The sequence below is a fragment of the Pseudonaja textilis genome, chromosome 1 (genome assembly GCF_049901715.1).
Source record: "Pseudonaja textilis isolate UNSWEBS1 chromosome 1, rPseTex1.2, whole genome shotgun sequence".
In the NCBI taxonomy this organism is placed as follows: Eukaryota; Metazoa; Chordata; class Lepidosauria; order Squamata; family Elapidae; genus Pseudonaja; species Pseudonaja textilis.
Window position 1 is genome coordinate 45241647 of NC_141990.1, and position 21586 is coordinate 45263232.

The window sequence follows — 21586 nt, forward strand, 5'->3', positions numbered from 1 at the left end:
GCGGGTACTTATTCTTCTATTGGTCTGTCCAATGTATGTGACCGGGCATGATGCACAGAGGACTTCATATATGCCTTGGTTTTCCGGGTCAATTTTATCTTTGGGGTTTCTAAGGATGGCTGCTATTTTTCTGTCTGTTTTTGAAGGCAGTCTTGATGTGATGCCTGTGTAGTATCTTACTGATTTTGTCTGTAGTCCCTCTTATGTAGGGCAGGACAGCTGTTCCATAGGTCTGTTCATCTTCTAGGTCTCAATTAGGTCTCAGTGTGTTTTTGTGGATCAAGTTGGTGATTTTGCTTTTGTGGAAGCTGTTGGCTGTCAGTACTTTAGTCAGGGTGCATAGTTCAGTCTTCATGTGTGTCTTGTCTGCCAGGCGTCTGGTTCTAGCAATTAGTGTTTTGGCCACAGAGTTTATCTGTGCTGGGTGGTGGTGGGATTGGACATTGAGGTAGCGGTTGGTATGTGTTTTCTTCTGGTATATGGTATGTCCTAGTGTGCCATCTGGTTTTTTTTTTGTAGATTAGTACATCTAGGAATGGTAGTCGTTTGTTTGTTTCCGTTTCCATGGTGAACTTGATTTTGGGGTGTGTGCTGTTTAGGTGTGTTAGGAAATTGTTTAGGTTTTCTTTTCCATGGGGCCAAATCACAAATGTGTCATCGATGTATCTTAACCATAATTTGGGTTTGTGGGTGGCATTAGCCAGGGCTCTGGATTCAAATTCTTCCATGAACAGGTTTGCAATGACTGGTGACAGTTTCTTGGAAATGATCAAAGAGCTACACGTGGAACAAGAATATCTGCTTGTAAGTTTTGACGTGGTTTCACTATTCACTCAAGTCCCGATAAAAGAAACTCTTGAAATCATCAAAAATAAATACCAACCAGCTAAACACCTCATGGAACTAACAGAACACTGATTAACCAACACATATTTCATATACAAAGGACAAAGATACAAGCAAATTGAAGGAGCCCCTATGAGATCACCACTGTCACTTATCATTGCAAACCTGTTCATGGAAGAATTCAAATCCAGAGCGCTGGCTAATGCCACCCACAAACCCAAATTATGGTTAAGATACATAGATGACACATTTGTGATTTGGCCCCATGGAAAAGAAAACCTAAACAATTTCCTAACACACCTAAACAGCACACACCCCAAAATCAAGTTCACCATGGAAACGGAAACAAACAAACGACTACCATTCCTAGATGTACTAATCTACAAAAAAAAAACAGATAGCACACTAGGACATATCATATACCAGAAGAAAACACATACCAACTGCTATCTCAATGCCCAATCCCACCACCACCCAGCACAGATAAACTCTGTGGCCAAAACACTAATTGCTAGAACCAGACGCCTGGCAGAGAAGATACACATAAAGACTGAACTATGCACCGTGACTAAAGTACTGACAGCCAACGTCTTCCACAAAAGCAAAATAACCGGCCTGATCCACAAAAACACACTGAGACCTAATGGAGACCTAGAAGATGAACAGACCTATGGAACAGCTGTCCTGCCCTACATAAGAGGGACTACAGACAAAATCAGTAAGATACTATAGAAGAGAGATACTGTGTACACTATAGAAAACCCCAGCCACAGAATCATCAGAGAAGCCACAGAGATTGAAAAAACACCAGAAAGCATGAATAGAAGAGATGATTCCACCAGACTGTCAATCATTTGGAAACCTGCACTCACAAACAAAAAAATCTCCACATCACTAGCCAGGCAAACACCTGGGCACAAACAGATCCCCCCTGATACCTCCAGCTGAAACACACCCCAACCAAGCACCCAGATGAAACCTAGCTTTCTAACAAATGATAGCCGTGCATTTACTCGGAGCCAAGCTGCACTAAAAGCCTCCAATACAGGAACACAATGTTGCCAGCCAATCAAGACCCCCCCCAAAAAGCCACATAACAGACAGAAGATATTAGAAACACCAATCAAGCAGAACACAGCAAACTCCAAGACCAATAAACACAGACCAAGACTCCCAACTAATCAAGGATGAAGAAAAAACCATTCTGGCGCAACAGTAGGCTAGCCCCAAATTTAAAACTGAAACAACTGTAAAAGTCTGACTCATAGACGAACACAATACAGAAGCCTGATGATGGCAGATGAGATTCTGCCGAAACGTTGTTACAACTTTAAAAGCACAACTACAATGACGTGGGAAAATACCCGAACAAAGCTGAATACCGTATATATATATTCGTAAATTTTCCCGTGTACAGTTATGTAGGTCTAGGTGTGTTCGGGTCTTTTCCCGTGTAAGATTAAGAGTATCTTGGCGACGTTTCGGCGAGGTCCCACTCGCCATCCTCAGGCTGGTGCTTTCTGCTTCGTGCCAGTGCAAGCAGTGTGTGATTGGAGCTGCCGTCTCTCTATAAAGAACACAGAACACAAAACACAGTCAGAAAAGAAGAAAATACTTCCTCCCTCTTCCAGCACCTTAAAGCCACAGATCATAAAATTAATTTTGAAGGAACCAAATTAGTATCCAACACTGAACACTCCAGCAAGAGAATAATCAGGGAAGCCATCGAAATAGAGAAACACCCCCATAACATGAATAAATGGGATGATACCTCCCGCCTACCAGACATCTGGAAACTAGCCCTCACCAACAAACGAGTCCCAGCCACGAAAACCAACACCAGAAAACCCAAACAACACAGGACACCACTGCCAACCCCGCTCATCAGACCCAGGCCCAAACCCATCCTATAAACAAAGGACAACCACCTTCCAGAAACCAGACCATGTCTGCTTCGCCAGCTGTTGCACCCCCCGAACCCAAAACCAAACAAGCTGACACACGCCAAGAACACAGACCCAGACCTCAAACTCAAAGCCAGACCAAAACCCAGAATGCTACATCACAGCCACCCACTCAGGATATCACATCAGAAAACTCAAGAAATTACACCACAAGAACTCAAGAAGTTGCAACACAGCAAACGACCCAGGAAATCACAGCACAAGACCACGGATACCACAGCAATAAAACTCACAAGGTCATCGCACAACCCATTACCCAAGCCGTTACAACACAGGAGGCTAATGGAAAAGAGATCAAAACACAAACGACCCAGGAGATCACAACACAGGACCCAGGATGCCACAACAAAAGAATTCTCAAGGCCATCACACAATCCATTACCCAAGCCATTAAAACACGGGAGGCTAATGGAAAAAAGATCACTACAAAACAAACGACCCAAGAGATTACAGCACAAGATCCAGGATATCTCCACAACAAAACTCACAAGGCCATCACACAGCCCATTATACCAACATCAACTCCATCAACCAATCAAGAGACAGTAGCGCAGCCAACCAGCCCAGCACACGGCAGCTCCGATTACATACTGCTTGCACTGGCACAAAGCAGAAAGAACCAGCCTGAGGATGGCGAGTGGGACCTCGCTGAAACGTTGCCAAGATACTCTTAATCTTACACGGGAAAAGACCCAAACACACCTAGACCTATATATATATATGTGTATATATTATTCCATATCTGTCAGTAGCAATATAAACCTTTGAACACATGTGTAAATCTACTTTTTTTCTGTCTCGCTCACTTAGGATCTGTCCGTTCAAGGATCATCATCACAGCTCCCTAAATCTTTTGATCCAGAACCAGAAGCTAAATATGGCACCTTGGATGTGACTTTCGACTATGACTCACAGGAACAGAGGCTTCTGATAACAGTTACATCTGTCACAGACATTCCAAATTATAGCAAGACAAGTGGAAGTCTGTGGCAAGTACACCTAGTTCTCCTTCCTATCAAGAAACAGAGGGCAAAAACCAGTATCCAACGTGGTCCTTGCCCTGTCTTGACTGAAACATTTAAATTTAATCACATTGAGTCTGAGATGATTGGGAATTATGCAGTACGCTTTAGACTATACAGTATACGTCGTGTAAAAAGAGAAAGAATTTTAGGAGAAAAGATATTTTACTTAACCAAATTAAATCTTCAAGGAAAGATATCAGTACCAGTGACTCTAGAACCAGCATACAACATTTCTGTAAGTATTAGATCAACTAGAATAAATGTTCAGGCATTCAATTGATTTTGAACAGAGTTTCCACTAGTAAATATAGTTAAACACATCTTAGAAATTTGAAGCTAAATGTTGCTGTAGGGTAATTTTAAGAACAAGGAAAGGTATCCTAAAAACCACCTTTCATTATCTCTTATCACTGATCATACTGGTTGGATGCCATGAGAATTCAGTGATCTTTGAAAGGTCATAGATTCATTTCAAGTCAGTGTCAACGTATTGATTTTGATTTGCAAAGCCTTAAAAGATTTGAGCCCCATGTATAAGACAAGATGTTTCTTTTTTCCCCAATTAGCTTGTCTCATCCAACTACTGTGCAAAGCACATTGATAAAAATGTATTCCTATTGTGCTAGTTATGAGGAGTACTTGCTCTTAAAAGATGCTAAGTTTGCTTGCTAGAAGTATGCCTTATGCTAATCTTACAGATGTTTTGTGCCTGGCTAAAACATAAGTATTTTACCCAGATATTTTAAAGCAATTTGATGCTACTGTAATGGCTGTGATTAAATCATTTGTTTCTGCTGATTGGTTCTTTCTGTTGATTGACTTTGGTTCTTTTTCATTATATTCTATAATACAATAATATATAACATGTTCCCTCCTCAGGGATCTTTTTTTAATGAATGACAGAATGTGAGTAGAAATAGATAATAAGGTGTTACGTGCAGTTTTATTCTGATAGCTCTACAAGAAGCTTTTTATTTTTTTGGTAGGGGAACTGTTTTTGAAATAGTTTGTTTTTTTTAAATGAGTACAAGTATGTTGTCCTGATACTCGTAACTTAAGAAGTTACAGTAAAAAATTATTTATATATATCAAATAAAGACATTTGATGTTATATGTCTGTCCAGTATGGTAACTTTTTTTAATCGAATGAAATGTATATTTTTCTCTAAGATCCATACATGCTCTGTGTATGCAAGCACTCAGTTACCTGAACAAATAATCTAAAATATGGAAATAAGCTTTTTTATAATAGACAAAGCTTTTAGTTACTTACAACAGAAGAGGGAATAACAAAAGGCATTTTACAGATTGAAACAAAAAACAACAAAGATTTCCCTTTTATAAAAACTCTATATTTCATCTCATCCATTTATCAATTGAACTGTAGAATAGCCACACCTAAAGGAAGCAAAGTAGCTTAATAAGCGCACCACTGCTGCTAGCTCTCAGATTCTCCTGCACGAGCTATTAAGCAAGGATTGCTTCAGAAGGCAGAATTTACGACAAGAAAGGTCATAAAATGGGGCAAAACTAACTTAACAAATGCCTCACTTAACAACAGAAATTTTGGGCTCAATCGTGTTCATAAGGACTACTTGTATTCTACCTTAGTTATGTGTTCCTTATTTCACTTTTTATATTTGTCCTTTTTGTCTTTCAGTTTATCAGAGAGTTTTTCATGGAATCCTTTTGGTTTCTTCTGGGATCTCCTATTTTTCTTTTTTAGTAGTATTGTGCTAGACTGGGCATTTTTCAGAATTTTTTCAAGCTTCTTGAGTTGTTTTTTCCTTAAAGATGTCCATCTATGGAATCCAAGCTCTTTCTAAGTTTGTTGAAATCAGCTCTCTTAAAGTCTAAGACAGTAGTTCAACTTTATTCTATTACTTGGGCCTCCATTACGCTGAATTCTAATATCACCTGGTCATTCTCCCGCAATGTCCCTGTAACTTCAATTCCTTCTATCATTTCACCTTTTGTTAGTGAGAATTAATGGCAGTATAGCTGCCCTCTACCTTCCCCAGGTTTTGGGAGAGAAAATTGTTTGCTACCTTTTCATAAAAGATTTATGAGATTTATGCTTGGAACTGGCTTTTGAAAGTTTTTCTCCCTTCCTGTCCAGTATTCCTAGTTTTAGTTGAAAGTCCTTTAGATAAGGTGAGAAACGTCATTATTCAGCAGCCTGCCTTTGGTAGAGAATCACCATTCTACCTATACATGAATATCCAAGAGAGACAGAATATACTGCCAGGTATTTCATTGACATGTCTGAGATCACTGTCATCTTGCAAGGCCTTAAAAGAGTTAAGTAACTAATTCCTCAGCTGTGCATATTAGATGTGCATATCATTTTATCTTGTGCTATGGGCTGGGTCTGAATGTCAGTTCCTGAAAATGATAGTCTTGAATTCACAGAAAGTTTCTGATTCAGAGGCTGATTGTTACTGAGAGAATGGAAATGAGGACACTTGTATCTTCTTCATCCCCACATGCCTCTGCAATCTGCTTTAAATAATTGAATGACTTAATAAAACAATATGAGACTGGGGAACAGAAATTGCCTTCTATTCCTTTCTATCATTGAGAATATTTTCAGGAAAAGTTCATTCAAGGGTTGATATCTCAAGCCGAAGCAAGTATTAGCTGAAATCCAATATATGTATTGGCCACTATAGTAAATGTTATCATAAGATATACAGCATAGAATATTACATGCATTATTAGGTAGAATGTTTGAGCTACCAGAAATAATTGTATATGGCTTATAAGTGAAAAACTGTCACTGAAATCAAAACCTACTAATAACTTGGAGACGGCAGGAAAAGAAATTGTTACTAATAGTGGGAAAGGCATAAAAAGTAGGAAAATGGTTTTTTAAAGAGGAACCTGATTAAATTTTAAACTTCTTAGGCTGTTAGAATTGTTTCTAAATGATTATTTCTACATATAGATTTTAAATGCCATTAATAAGTCATAAGTAACAAATTTCTTCATTGTTAAAAACTCTTCTGTTCCATGTTTATCTTGAAGTCATAAACTGTCCAATGTGATCATGTAGTATTGCTTAATTTTCTGGACAGCCAGTTCTCTTAGATTTCAGTTTTTTTTCTAGTGTATTGATAATGGAACATGAACAAAGGTATTGTCATAAGTTAGTTTTCTAAAATATTTAGCTTGAATTATCTAGTTTCGTTTCTTAAGTCGGATAATTTGTTCTCATTGGTCAATTGTTCCATTCTTTTTTTTATTTAAATTTTTGCACAAAACAAAACAAAAAACAAAAAAAACCATCAGTGTTTTTCAGTGGCAGAAGGCTTTTTGATCAAGTTTAAGCATCAATCAACAAGATGGCTGGAGGTTATTCTCAATAATTAAAGATGGAGCTGACAGCAAAGGGCTACGTCCACCTCTTCCAGTCATTTATTTTCTAATTAACTTCCAGTTTCTGCAGGGCTATGTCTTCTGCATTCTATGGAGGTAGCCCCTTACAACTCAGTCTTAGTTCTGTCGTCTAGAAAAGAGGGACTTTTTTTTCTTCTTGGCTTCATTTGGTCCCCAAGGTATCCTTGGACAAAGAATTGAGATATAACAATTGAGCAATGATAAAGAAAAAAAGTTTGATCTCATAGTAGAGGGGAATGGCTTCACAGCCTTTATAGCAGACAGTGATATTTTTCCTTTTCCCCCTAACCCTTGCTCTGGGTTGGTACCCATTTCCCCCTAAAGACCACACACAAGATTACAGTATTCATTTAGACAGCAATTTGTGAAGAGACTTTTTTCAATAGCAGAACAATGAGTAAATCTGTCCAGTGTGCTTCCGGCCCAAATAACCTTAATTGTGGAGTCCTCGGGGGTGAATGGTAGTCAGCTCATTTTCTGAACTATCTGTCCTTCAAAGGAAAAAGAAATAGATCTGTCTGTGGCCACCTATCTATGAATATCTGAAAACGTGCAATAGATCAAATATTTCTCTCTGACTTTCCTTTGAGAGAGGTAAGGTTAAATACTTCATATGGACTATTCAAATTTCTAGTCATGGAATGTTTTGTCGCAAAAATACATCAGTTGAATCAAATGAAACTGGGAGCTTCTGTTTCTAAACATATTGCTGCTTTTCATTAACATAGAAATAGTGAAGCCTAGTTTTCTACTATGTGTTAAATTCCCCGTATCGATAGATATGTGAGCTTAATGTTCTTGCTATTAACATTTAGAATAGGAAGCATATGGCACATTCTGAATTACCTGGTCTTGAACTCTTTTCTATAGTGCTGAACTGACATAAAAAGATCCTTATATACACTTGCACAGTTTCCATAGAACTTCACGAGGAAATCTTTTTCAACGGTCCTCAAGTAAATTCAGATTAGTTATTACAAATGCTAAACCATGTAGAATTAGCCCATCTAAGAAGTTCAAAATACAGGGCAGGTGTTGGGACAAGATAAATATGCCATCGGGCATACATATTAGCAGGATTTGAGAAGAATGACTGGAATCTTCAAATCTGTCACTTGCATCCTGGTTACTTTGTAATTGGGCTATTACAAAATGTTCTGTGTGGGGTTGCTCTTAAAGATCAGCCAGAAGTTACCGCTAGTTCAAAATGTAGCAGCATGATCCATAATAGGCACAGTCAGCTTCTAAGTGCAAGACAACAGAATATTTGATGAGCAACTGTGGAAGAGACAAAATGATTTGAAAATTAAGAAGATTGCTTAGTGGAGTTGATGAAGATGCTGTTGGTTGATCTAAGCTTCCCCAAGTCATCAACATGCAGCCAGAGTGCCATTCCATGATCTTAAAATATGTATTTCATTTTCCTGTTCCAAAGAATAAGAAATATAGTCTTTTAAAGAAAAAAAAAGAAAGTGTTGGTTGTCACCTATAGAGCTCTTCATGGTTTAGACCTTGATCATCTGTGGACTGCTTGTCTCCTGATATGTTCAGATAGAGTGACTCTGCTCCTGCTTGTGTGTTGTGTGTGTGTGCACGCCTTTGAGTTAGCTTGTCAATTTTTGACTCCTGGTAACTGCCTGAATTAGTTCCTGCAGTTTTCTTGGCAAGTTCTTTTTTTCAGAAATGACTTACCATTACCTGCTTCCTAGGACTGAAAGAAAGCGATTGGCCCAAGGTTACCTAGCTGATGTTTGGAACACTCTACCTGACTCTGTGGTTTCTTCCCCAAACCCCAAAAACTTTAACCTCAGACTGTCTACTATTGACCTCGCCCCTTTCATAAGAGGTCTGTAGGGGGCGTGCATAAGCGCACCAACGTGCCAACTGTCCCTGTCCTATTGTTTCTTTTATTTTTCTTACATGTATCCATTTCATGTATTCATAACTATGTTTATTCTTATACCTATTATCTTGTAAGCGATTGACAAATAAAATAAAATAAATAAATAAATCTTGTGCCTAAGGCAGGACCATTTCCACATTCTAGCCTGATGCATTAATTGCTACTCCAAACTGGCTGTATCAAGGACTTTGTCAAGGATTAATGGACAATGGATTTCTAGTACCTCCACTATGCTTCTAGTTTGGGAACGCAGAACTACCTCCAGTCCCTAGATGAACTGATCTGAACTCTGTTTCATAGGTTGCATTACAATAATTAAGATATCCACCACTTCTATATGAATATTCAGAGTCTATAATCTAGCTGTGCATTGAGACCAGCTAAAATCTTGGATTTCAGTAGATAGTGCCTAGAAGAAGGTCTAGTTTGTGTTCCTTTAAACAATAGGCAGCTCCAATGCCAGAACATGAAACTCTGCCCCCTGAAACAATACTTCCTCCTTCCTTGGTCACATTGCATATAATCCCATCACTCAGTACTCTGTATGTAAGGACTCTTCCTTAAAATTAAGCATTGTCAGACCATTTGTGCTGCTACAGCATAGACCAGTGGTTCTCAATCATTTCCACCTTTTAAATACCTTTTGTGGCCATGGACTATGAAGACTTAAGATTTAAATCATAACATTTCTTCAAGCCTTGGTAGACCCTCTGTGATGACATTGCGGCCTCCCAGGGTTTTGCAGGCCACAGGTTGAGAATGCCAGCCTTCTTGCCCACAGTATTTCCTTCTGAGGAAAGGTTCCTCTAAACAAGACTTATGTTAGGTATTTTGAAAAGTAGACCTGGTTTCTTCCTCACTGACCATTCTAGAGAGACATGCTGGCTATTTTCCAACTTCAGCATTTTATATACAAAGAGAGCATGTGAGCTATTCAGATCAGTGTTTCTCAGCCTTGGCAGCTTGTGTGTGGATTTCAAATCCCAAAATTCCCCAGTCAATATGCTTAAATATCTTAAAGTAGCCAAGGATGAGAAACACTGATTTAGAGATCTACCTATTTCCTTTTGTATGAGAACCTTCCTCCTAGTTGATATATTAGGCTCTTCTGCCTCTGAAGACACTATACAGCAGGTAGGTTTAGATGGTGCTATACAGATAGTTGTGAGTGCGTTCACTTTAATGGATGGTTTGGGCCCTACTCTTTCTAGTCTCCTGTTTGAGATCCAAAATGTGTCTCATGGGAGGGCAGGCATTGACTTGGGCAGTTGTCTGTGAATTAGAAGTGAAAATCGCAACATATATATCTGTCTGTCAGGCATCAATATATAAAAAAATAGTTAATCAGTAATTTCACTGCCTTGTCACATCACATTCCAGAGAGATTAAATAATTTATCTTCTTAATGTTTATCTCACTATGACATACTATGTAAGTTTTATTGGAAATCTTATAAAGATATTGTAGATCAAGTATCAAATGAGAAAAGTAGCACAAGGGTCCTATTGTTACCTCATCAAATGTTTATTAAGGAAGTTGGAACATTGATTTACTGCAATATATCAAGTCTGCTTGTCATTTCATTTTCAAGATACATTAATAGTTTAAATTTGGGAATAAAACCAATCTATGAATTGTGTGAGGCTTTTGTCTGTAGAATCATTTCTCTATCTATGTATTTTCAATATCACGTGTGATTTCAGAAAGAAAATTTGATATAGCTTTATAGAGACTAGAATAATAAATTAAGTCTGTACATAATAATATTGAAATGTTTCAGCGTCCTGGTTATACTCAGTTAAAGAATTGTGTTTTTTTATTTGATTTTACCTTAAGTAGTCTTGTATGGGGAGGGGGGAGGTTTGTATATAAGAATTTCATTGTTTCCTGATAGTCAAGGGAATATCTTTTTTTTTAATATATAATTTTTATTGGTTTTTAAAACGAACACAGACAAACAAAACATAAAACCATCAAGCCATCTTCCATATATATATATACATACAGTGTGCCGGTTGGTTTACAAATTGTTTTATGTTTCCATTTCGTAGTCTTCAATTACAATTACATGTATATATTCTCATATTTTCAATCAAGTACTAAATACATCAATATCATTGTTAATCAATCATTTGACTATAGTTTTATTCATTCATGTTTTACGAATAATCATATTTTACTTAAATTGTTCTGTGACAGTTCATATTGTCATCTCAAATCTATCCTACAATCATTTTGTAACTATAATAAGAAAAGAATACATCTGGAATATCTAACGAGAAGGCTATACCTATGTCATGTGCACTTTAATCTTTTGGTTGGAAGCCTGAGAAAGACAGATAGTATGTCCTTAAGGCTCTTTACTGTTGAGTCAAATACACTGCTAAGATCAGCTGGAACAGAACTTCAAGAAGGCAGGCAGATATCAATATAAGGGAACTGTACAGAGGGACATCCTATTAATGGTCTTCTGATTTCTTTTATATATTTAACAAGAGCCACAAGCACTGTGTCTCACAACCAGAGGCATCACATTGGCAAACATGACTGATCTTGGGGGAAGGGTGGGGAGGACAGGATAGGAAAATGGTGTTGAGTGTGGTTAGAACTTGCTTTGGAGACTATCGGGAAACCCCAGGGTTATAAATTGGGTTAGGTAACTTGTGTCCCATTAGGATATTTTTCAAAGCCATTTCTTTGCCTAAACAGAGAAACAGAATGGCTGCAGGCAGGGAAAAAAGGCAGTGGAAGTGGGAGCAACTTCCAAATTCCTGTCGGCTTCCCCATTGACTTTCCTTATGGGAAGTTGGCAGGGAGCTTCAAAAATGTTCCTCCTTCCCTTCTTCCTTTCTATCCTTACCTCATTTTTAACCTCTCCATTCCTTCCTTCCTCATGGTACCCCTCTTCTTCGCTCCCTTTCTCCTTTCTTCTCCTTCCTTCCTTCCTTCCTTCCTTCCTTCCTTCCTTCCTTCCTTCCTTCCTTCCTTCTATTCTGTCATTATTTTTCTTCCCTCCCTCCCTAGAATTCCTGCCAGCTTCCCTATTTTACTTTGCTTGTGAGAAGTTTTTAAGGAGAAAACCAGTGGGGAAGTCAGCAGGAAGGTCCAAGGCCAGCAGGCAGGTAAGTAAGGAGGGAGGGAGGGAGGGAGCAAAGGATATGCAGGTCTGTGTGTGAAAGATGCTGTACAAGAAGAATATGTGTGAGGATTGAGCAGGGCATATGCGTGCAATGCAGGTTGAGAAGGGTGCAAGAGGGCCACAGAGATGTGAGAGATGTGCCACACAGGAAAGGTGCATGGATGTGTGCAAGAGGTGCCACATGGATCAGGAAAAGTGCTTGGAGTGTGACATGGGGGTTCCTTTCTCCCTGTCTGTCCCTTTCTAACTTCCTCCCCTCTCCTTCACTTCCCTCCCCCACACCTGTTCCCCCTTCCCTTCCTAATAGGGAAGAAAGGATTGGAAAACTAATTGGGAAACTGTCACAGACATTGAAAATGAAGATCATGTGACTGCAGCAGCAACCAAGCAGCATAGTAACAAGTTTGTGAAAAAGAAATGCCTAACAAACTATATGATTTAATTTCATCTGCTGTTATATGTGTACAAATTAGCAGACATCCTATGGTCATGATGCTGTTATATATGTATGATTATAACCCAGTAAACAAACAAACAAGCAGATCAACTCATTTCTACTCAAAGAGCAATGTTAAGCTAATTTGCTAATAATTCTGTAAGTCTTTGTGATATACCTTTCTTTGGCATATAAGGTGTGACAGGTAGTGGAGATTTAGTTTGCATTTAATGCTATAAATATGGCTTATAGCTTCCCCCTATTCATTCATTTATTTATGTATTTCCATTATGTTATGCACCATTAGGAATGAAAAATTCTGGAAATTAATACTAGGAGCAGATTCCTCACTATTGCGATGACTTAAAATGATTGAAAACGCTGCTTTTGCTTCTAGGGCTGTGAGTCCCAAATGAGCATGTCAGAGGCATCCTGCAGTGAAAGTATTTCCTCTTGTCAATCTTTGGCACATGGCTCAGCTCCCGAAATCCTCATCGGATTGCTTTATAATGCCACAACTGGAAGACTAGCAGCAGAAGTGATAAAAGGCAGCCACTTCAAAAACTTGGCAGCAAACAGACCACCCAGTGAGTAGAATATATATATTATTTCATCTTAATACTCCTGCACTTGGGGGGATTTCACTGGTAGGGACTTCAGTCCTATCATTTAGCCTTACCCAGTCAAACTGAAGTAGTATAATCATCAGCTAATCTGTTTCATGTTTTCATTAGGGAAATGGCAGTAATCTAAAATTCTAAATATTGGTTGTGATTCAACAAGATCCTTTTAAATTTTTATGATTGACTGGCTAATAAATTGCCTTTATCTTAATGATTAAGTACTAAACTATTAATGTCTCACATAACAAAGCCATTATAGAAAATTATAATGTATTTTAAAAGTTGTGTGCTGATTAAATGTTTATGTAAATGTGTTGCTATCTCTGTGGTTAATAATAGTAAAATAAGTTGTTATAAATCTAGGAGAATTTGATATCAGCAAGTGGTAATATACACCTGATATTCTCTGTGGTTATTAAAAGTAGTATTTATTCTTCATTCCAAGAAAATATGCATGAATGGTCATGTATATTTGTGTGGTGTATATTTTTTAAGGATAAAATTAAATAATGTAGTAAAATGACCAAAGCTAAATAGAAGTACTGTATATTTACAATTGGCATAATTGATTTAACTTTTTGTAAATTTCTAATGACCAGATTCTGCAAAAAGGAATCAGAATTACATCTGACATCTGGATCCAAATCCAGTTCCTACAAAAGTCTATAAAACTACAAAACAGTCTGGCTATGTCTGCAGAAGTCCATTTGAAAAAGTAGAATTAAACAAGACCAATATTTATTTATTGATTTATTTAGGAAACTTATATGACTTCCTATCTTATATAATAGAATCCTAGGTGCTTACAATAATATTAAATAAAATAATATAAATAAAACTAATCAGATCCCATAATATACACAATTAATCTAGTTGTGGTGCTGCATCACATAGACTCTTCATAGTCTTAGTTGTGCCGGGCTTCTGTCTACCCCCAGTCAAAAGCCTGGTTGAAGATCCAGGTCTTCATAGCCTTCTGGAAGACTAATAGGTTGGGAGGCACTCAAAGGGAAGACTGTTCAGTCTCAGAGGGCAGACACAGAAAAGGTACATCACAGTTTTTATCATGCCTGCATATAGGCATGTTTCAGGTGACTTCTCAATAACACAATGAGACCAAAGGGAGCAGTTGAAATGATGCTGTTTCCAAAATATTATAAGGGCAGAAATGTGCCCTTATAATATTGGGACCTATTATCTATTGCTTATCCATTTTGACAGAAAATATTTAAATAATTTATTTTTAATCCATGATACCAATAAAATTATACTAATAAATATGCATGAAATATGAACATGACATCAAGCTTCTATTTATTAAAAGAAACATATGGTTGTACTTTAAGGTTGCTATAATGCTCACACAGGTTGGTATGAAAAGCAGCTAAATCATGTATAAAAGTGAGCCACGGTGGCACAGTGGTTAAAGTGCAGTACTGCAGGCTATTTCTGCTGACTGCCAGCTGCCTGCAATATGGGAGTTCAAATTTCACTAGGTTCAAGGCCTTCCATCCTTCCAAGGTGGATAAAATGAGGACCCAAATTGTTGGGCGCAATATACTGAGTCTGTCAACCACTTAGCGAGGGCTATAAAGCAGTATATAAGTCTCATTGCTATTGCTATTCTTTCAGCTTTCTGATGTTATGCTTATGTTGCCAGAAATAACATTTTTAATTATTTGTTAATCATTTCTGCTTTTTGATCACTCTAGATATTGTTTAAATTATATCATTAGCAATATTATTACATTTAACATTAGATATGGAAAATCCCAATTTTCATCTCAACCAGAATTAATAAAGAAGGAAGTCCAAATATCTCATTTTTCAGCCATGATCAAAACAAGAACAGAATAAAAGCCAATCGATCAGTCTACATATACAGTTACTTAATTGGTGAGATGCCTGTCTGGCTGACTAACTACTTACCAATTACTGGGGTGGTGTGTAAAAAGATCTTAAATTTCACAGTTCTTCATTACACCAAATCAATGTATAAGGTTATTTGCCCTGCTCACTTAAAGTGTTCTCCTCTCCTTGAGCCAGCAAAAAATTTAAACTGGTCTGCAATCTCATTGCCTATGCCATTAGCCTCTGTTCCACATTTGAATCAGCTCAGAGTGTTTGTGTACACACACATGCACTTCACAACTTCATAATCACCTTTGGTCATATATTTCTCAGATTTATTGCTTTTCTGGAAATACGGGAAATATGTGTTTAAATGCAGTCTAAACAGCAATAGACAGGCTTAGTGAGAGAGGAATTGTATCAGAAGTGTCTGAAAATTAATTATCTCTTTGTATGCGTCATCATACAGGTATCCCTGGTCAACTATGATTCAGGCCAATCCAAGTTCTTTGAGTCAGAGAGATGTGTAGAGCATGTACAAAGGGAAAACATAGTGGCATTAAAAAAACAATAGAGAACTCATTGCGACTCAACGCTGTATGGCCCTGGAGTACAATGCCCTCAAAAGTGTACATGTACCCATCTTAAGTGGCCAATAGTTCCTCAGCTAACAGAACTTCTGGAAGTCATCAGACAGGACAATTGGCAAAATGATTAGTAAAGTATATCAAACTGTGACTCTACTAAAATTGTCTGTTGGCTGCTTTAAATACTAGTTTAATGCCAAAACCAGCAAAGGATGACTTTAAGCTATCACATGTGTAGGTTGAAGACAAGATGAAAGCAATTGTCATGGTTTAGAAAAGAGATTGCTGGGGAATATCTACACCATTTGTAGATGAAAGTAGAAAATTACCTTTGTTGCTAAACCAATAAAAATCTATTTTGATATTCTTGATAGTTCTAAGAAAAAAAATGCTTTTTAAAATTTATTTTCCATTTCATGTGGCCTCACACTATGGTTTTGGGAATCTTGTGCACATAGGGCATTTTGCCTGTTTATTTATTATCATTGTTTATTTAGCACTATTCCAATGTTACAATTTGAATTGGAAATTTGAACTTATGGGAAGCTTTCTTTGTGAACTGAAGAAACCATGTAGCTTTGAATTTTTTTTAAAAAAAACTTTGATTTAATAAACTTGCATTTTAACCTATATCATTTTCTCAGATGAAAGATGCAGCAGAGTAGCATTAAATGAGTAAAATAGCCAGCTAAAATAATTTAACCAGATTTCATTATTTTGTTTACAGAACACACAGAATGCCATTCAGCAGCCATTTATTTTATTGTAATTCTATTAACCTTCTCTAAGCTGAGTTTGTTTAATTAATCCTTACTTAGAAAGCTGGAGTTTGCATGAAAAAGAGGAAGGTCTGCTAAAAAACATATTTGATTTCTAGTTTTAGCCTGACTTTTTGCATGAATCTCCATGCACTCGTGTTTTAAACCCAACAGAAATTATTATTAAGATACTACATTATTTGGAACAGTGTAATTTTTTTTGTTAAAGATTACACCGTGAACATAACAAAATTCATTCATTATCCATTCTTTTGCTCAATTCTTTTCTCTAAAATTGATTTGTTAAGGTGCTGTTTTCTTTCACTCTGGTGAATAGTGTTTCCTCTTAAACTTTAACCTTTGATCCTGTGTCACCCAACTATTGACATCTGGTCATTATTTCTTTTACTGCTTTCCACCCCACCCCCGTTGTCAGATGGACTGTTCTGTTGTCTAAAACACTTGATAGGTGGACAGGTTTATATAATACGAGGTGAGTTCCTGTGGAGACTAATTAGATGTTGTCTTTTTCATGCAAAAGAAATCTGCCAGCTTCAAAGCTCTCCACCACTTTCTACCATGTTGGTTTCTGATGATGTACAGTAATTATTTCACTGTTATAATGGAGACAGAGCTGATCTCTGACTATGGATGGTGGTTATTTCAAAGATTTACAAAATAAACATGTGAATAAATATCTGGGCATTCAATTTCATTATTGCTTTTCTTTTCTTTTTTTTTAAACAATCCGAATTTCTTTTTTAAAAAAATTCAAATTCATGCATACGCCAAAATAAAAGACAGAAAATCTTTCTGTTTTTAAATAAAAACAAATATTGATGTGCATACAACAATTCAATAATTATGACTGTATTTTGTCAGGCAAAGTGTTTCCACACAACAGTAACAATGAAAATTTTGAATATCAATGCTATTTCACTGAATTCATATTCATGGTCTAGTAGCTCCAGTGCGCATATGGAGCTTCAGACAGAGCGGGGTTACTTCCTTTTCCTCTATGGGCATGGAATGTGTCCTCTGTGCATCTAGGATTTTTCATTGTACTCTGAATATTTTACCTATTATATTTATTAAATCTATTTTATGCTGCTTCCTGTACAAAAGCACTGCAAAGATTTTGTACTTGAATAGTATGGTATGACATGCTATTCATTAAAATTAGTACAAAAGAATTATGTACTAATTATTTATGCACCACATATCTGCATGCAAAAATCATGCATGGCTTTATTCACATGAGTAAATATAAACTTTTATGTGGATAATTTAATATTTGGCACTTTAATTGTACAAAGTCCAATAAAAAATCTTGACAAGAAACCACATCCATGCAGAGAGATTTTTAAGCAAACATTTCATCATGAACACTGTGATGTTATCACTGCACTCCAATCCCATTCTTTTACCTGTAATTTATTTTTTTATGTCATTATACACCTATTTATATGATCTAAAAACTCTGATATGCTTTACAGTGCTGTGCCAGTTGTAGCTTGCTAAATGTTAATGCTATATGTATCTGCTTGGTGCAAATGAGCAAGGGATAATAGTAGGATTATGAAGTATACCTCTAAATCAATTTATAATGAGAGAATAGGTACAATTAAGTAAAAGTCAGAATGAAATATTTTTCTCTGTCACATTATCAAGTTTAGTCAATTGTTCAAATCCAATATGGTATACACCATAATCTTAAAGATAGACTGATATATTTTGGTAAGGGAAATGTTTTGTCCAATACAACTCATGTATCAAATTGTCTATTTTGTAGATACATTTGTTAAGCTGACCTTGCTGAATTCCATGGGTCAAGAAATGTCCAAATGCAAGACATCCGTCCGAAGAGGGCAGCCAAATCCAGTGTACAAGGAGACCTTTATTTTTCAAGTGGCACTCTTTCAGCTTTCCGATGTTACACTTATATTATCTGTGTATAACAAACGCAGCATGAAGCGAAAGGAAATGATAGGCTGGATTTCTTTAGGTTTGAACAGCTCTGGTGAAGAGGAGCTGAACCACTGGACTGAGATGAAAGAATCAAAAGGACAACAAATATGTAGGTGGCACTCTTTATTAGAATCTTAATTTAGAATTGAAGCTCCACTGAATGTCAACATAGAATGAGATTATTGTTTTCGTACAGCTAAGAGACTCTTACAGAAACTACAAGTTTTTGTATTTCAAATTAACATTCCTCTTTTAAAAAATGCACAAAATGCTGTGAAGGAGTATAAACATTCACATTTTCATTTAATATTACTGTTTTTTTAAAGCACCAGATGCAGAAGATAGCAACCACAAGTCTTTATCATGAAACATTTAGGATTCTCTCACCTATTCTTACTTTGGTTAACATGCAACTTTTATGCAAATCTTTTATTTGTATGAAATTATCTGATTGGTTTTTTTTCTCTTTTAGTAGTGTTGCGCTTCATGTTGTAGATGATCTATCAAGAAGCAGATCTAGAGGGGGAAAGAAGAATGGTTAAATGGCAGAAGAAAGCTCAATGATAGGAGTGAAATATTGTAGGTTTGCGATAGTATTATTTTTTCCCATCCTTAGTGATTTAACATTTCTGACAGTGTATGTCTGAAGAGTTGCTATGCAAGAGAAGCTAGATGCTGACTACTTATGAGATTCTCTGTGGTGTCTGTTTTAAACATGATTCTTTCCCCCACCCCCAAGAGAGCTGAAACTGTTTTAAAAGAGAATTACCATTTATGGTGTAAAGACACATAACTTTCATTCTTGATAAATAGGCTTTTGTATTATTTCAAAAGCTGAAAAACTTGTTTGACCAGACTGTAAATCTCACCTCTTAAAAATTACTGGGATGGTGTCTTATTCATTGTGTGCCTTCTTTGGATCCTAATGAAATAGGACCCAGTGTAAGCACCGAGCACTTTTCAATTTTCTGATTCCTCATTTGCCAGCTTGAAAGCACAGGATCCAAAGATTTGCACAAAGGAGCTTTGGATATGTGATTTTGAAAAGCAGAATTCTTTTTGAAACTGTGCTTCCACATAGATGTTTCTAATGGTACTAATCAAAAGATATTGTGTGACTGTTCCATCTTTCCTTAATAAAATTTCTATGCTCAGAAGAAAAAAAAGAGAAGCTGAGGAAAAAACATGGAGGTTTACAAGTAGAAGATAATATCTAATTTCTCCATAAAATTCCATGAATGCAATAGGGCAAAGCAGTGTGATGTAGTGGGAGGTCTGCTCTTCAAAGGAAAAAGGTAAAACAATTCACTGGGCAGCCAGAAGTTCCTGGACATAAATAAAGTAGTCCCTTTACCCATTATAAGAGGCTTGGAGAAGCTGATAACAACTTGAAGGCAGTTTCTGTCATGGATCTCTCAGTGAGAGTTGCTTTAGTTTAAGTAAAAAGGAAGGATTTCATTCATAGATGATTTTTAATTAAAGTATTTGGTCTTTATAAGAATTATGATTAATGGCAGTTCAGAATTTAAGAAATACCTAAATATTTTTAAAAACAAAGTTTTAGAAATTCAATGATGATAAAATTACAGAATTATAATATCTGGGTAATTTAAGATAATGAATTAATCCCAGCAGTAATTTTACTTTCTTTCACACACACACATGCACATAAGCTTGGAAAAAGACAAGCTTCATGAATTACAACACTTGATATATTCAAGGAAGTATTATGTTTATTCAAGAATTCTTGTAATAAATTATTTCACCTCTTTCTTTTCAACTATTGCAAGATTTCAGTTATATTGAAGGTTAAGACACTACTTGCCATAAATATAGTATTAAGATCATGATAAAAGAAAGTATATCCACAAGGTCTATGGAACAATGTCTATGGAGTCTATGTTGGTTGTATACATAGCCAGAACTCTTGAATTCTATTCAAGTGCTAGCTTTGGCTCTAGGGAAGGTGAAAAGAAGAAGGATCAATGCATTTCCCTGTATACTTAAACTAGACTGATTAAGTACATGTTTAATATTCTTACCCACAATAATATTGCTGCTATGTTTGAGATCAAAGATGTTGCAGACTTACATGAATCGATTCAAGTCCATCCCATGAAGGATGTGTAACGTTCCCAGTTTCAAAAATTTTAACAACCTCCTTAAAATTTCTCAACCGTAGTCTTAAAATTGTTATTCAGTGCCTTTCATGTTTCACCACTTAAATTTGTAACTATAATGTGATGCTGAATTGATTTTAAAAGTTTATCAAATGATTTTTCCTGTGTTGCATGAAATGTATAGCACAAGAAATGTAACTTTGTTAATAAATACTGTTCAGGATCTTTTGCAAACTTAAATATGAATAATGGTACAATTTATTGTATTATTTCCAGTTCTAAGTCTTGTTATGCATTTCAGTTAAAATTTAAGCATTTGGATTTTATTTATGGATTTTAGCTTCAATTCCAAACTTGCTTACCATAAAATAATTTACTTCTGAAATGCATGTTTAGAATTACGACTTGCAACATCACAGTGCCTTGAAGAATGGATAAAGTATTTTTATAGAAGAAAGTTATGATGAAAAACTGTGATTATGATCAGGGAAATTCCTGATTCTGAAAGTTTCTTAGTCTGAATTGTTCCTCTATATTTTTCTTTTTAAAATATAGTCTATCATAGACACAGCTATTGAACTATTTTGTTGGAAAGCAAGATAGATGTGGAGCAATTAAAAATATATATTTGTTTTTCTGCCACTGTCATGTCAATACTTTTGTCTTAAATTTTGAATGGTACACACCTTGCTTGGAAATTACAATGTATACATAAATAATGTTTGATGGCCTTGTAAACATAATAAACTTTTGATTTGGCATAAAACATTGGATGGGTACCAGGAATGGAAAACCTATGTTATTTTCTATAGGATTATGCTATATACAGCTTATTTACCACAAGATACTGGGCAGACCTAGTGAATTCAAAATTCCAAAAATGACATAAAATCAAAGCAGTACACCATTGTACAAATGTGATTTTTTGTTTCTTTTATTACTGGGCTTTATTTGTTATGGATTTCTA

General features: G+C 36.2%; 1 protein-coding gene across 10 annotated transcripts in view; it reads left to right on the plus strand.

The window, feature by feature from the left end:
- The window catches only part of SYT14 (synaptotagmin 14), an 82608-nt gene extending 61170 nt beyond the window's left edge, over positions 1-21438 (plus strand). For 2 of the 10 annotated variants that reach the window (XM_087932842.1, XM_087932850.1), the window contains exons 6-9: positions 3621-4070; positions 13110-13299; positions 16968-17024; positions 18324-21419. In XM_087932842.1, coding sequence (XP_087788968.1) covers positions 3621-4070; positions 13110-13299; positions 16968-17024; positions 18324-18637 — 1011 coding nt within the window. In that variant the 3' untranslated portion in view covers positions 18638-21419. Of the gene's footprint in view, positions 1-3620; positions 4071-13109; positions 13300-16967; positions 17025-18323 lie in introns of all 10 variants that reach the window. The other 8 variants (XM_026695813.2, XM_087932870.1, XM_087932878.1 and 5 more) reach the window with 6 other exon arrangements.
- Positions 21439-21586: the final 148 nt, after the last annotated feature.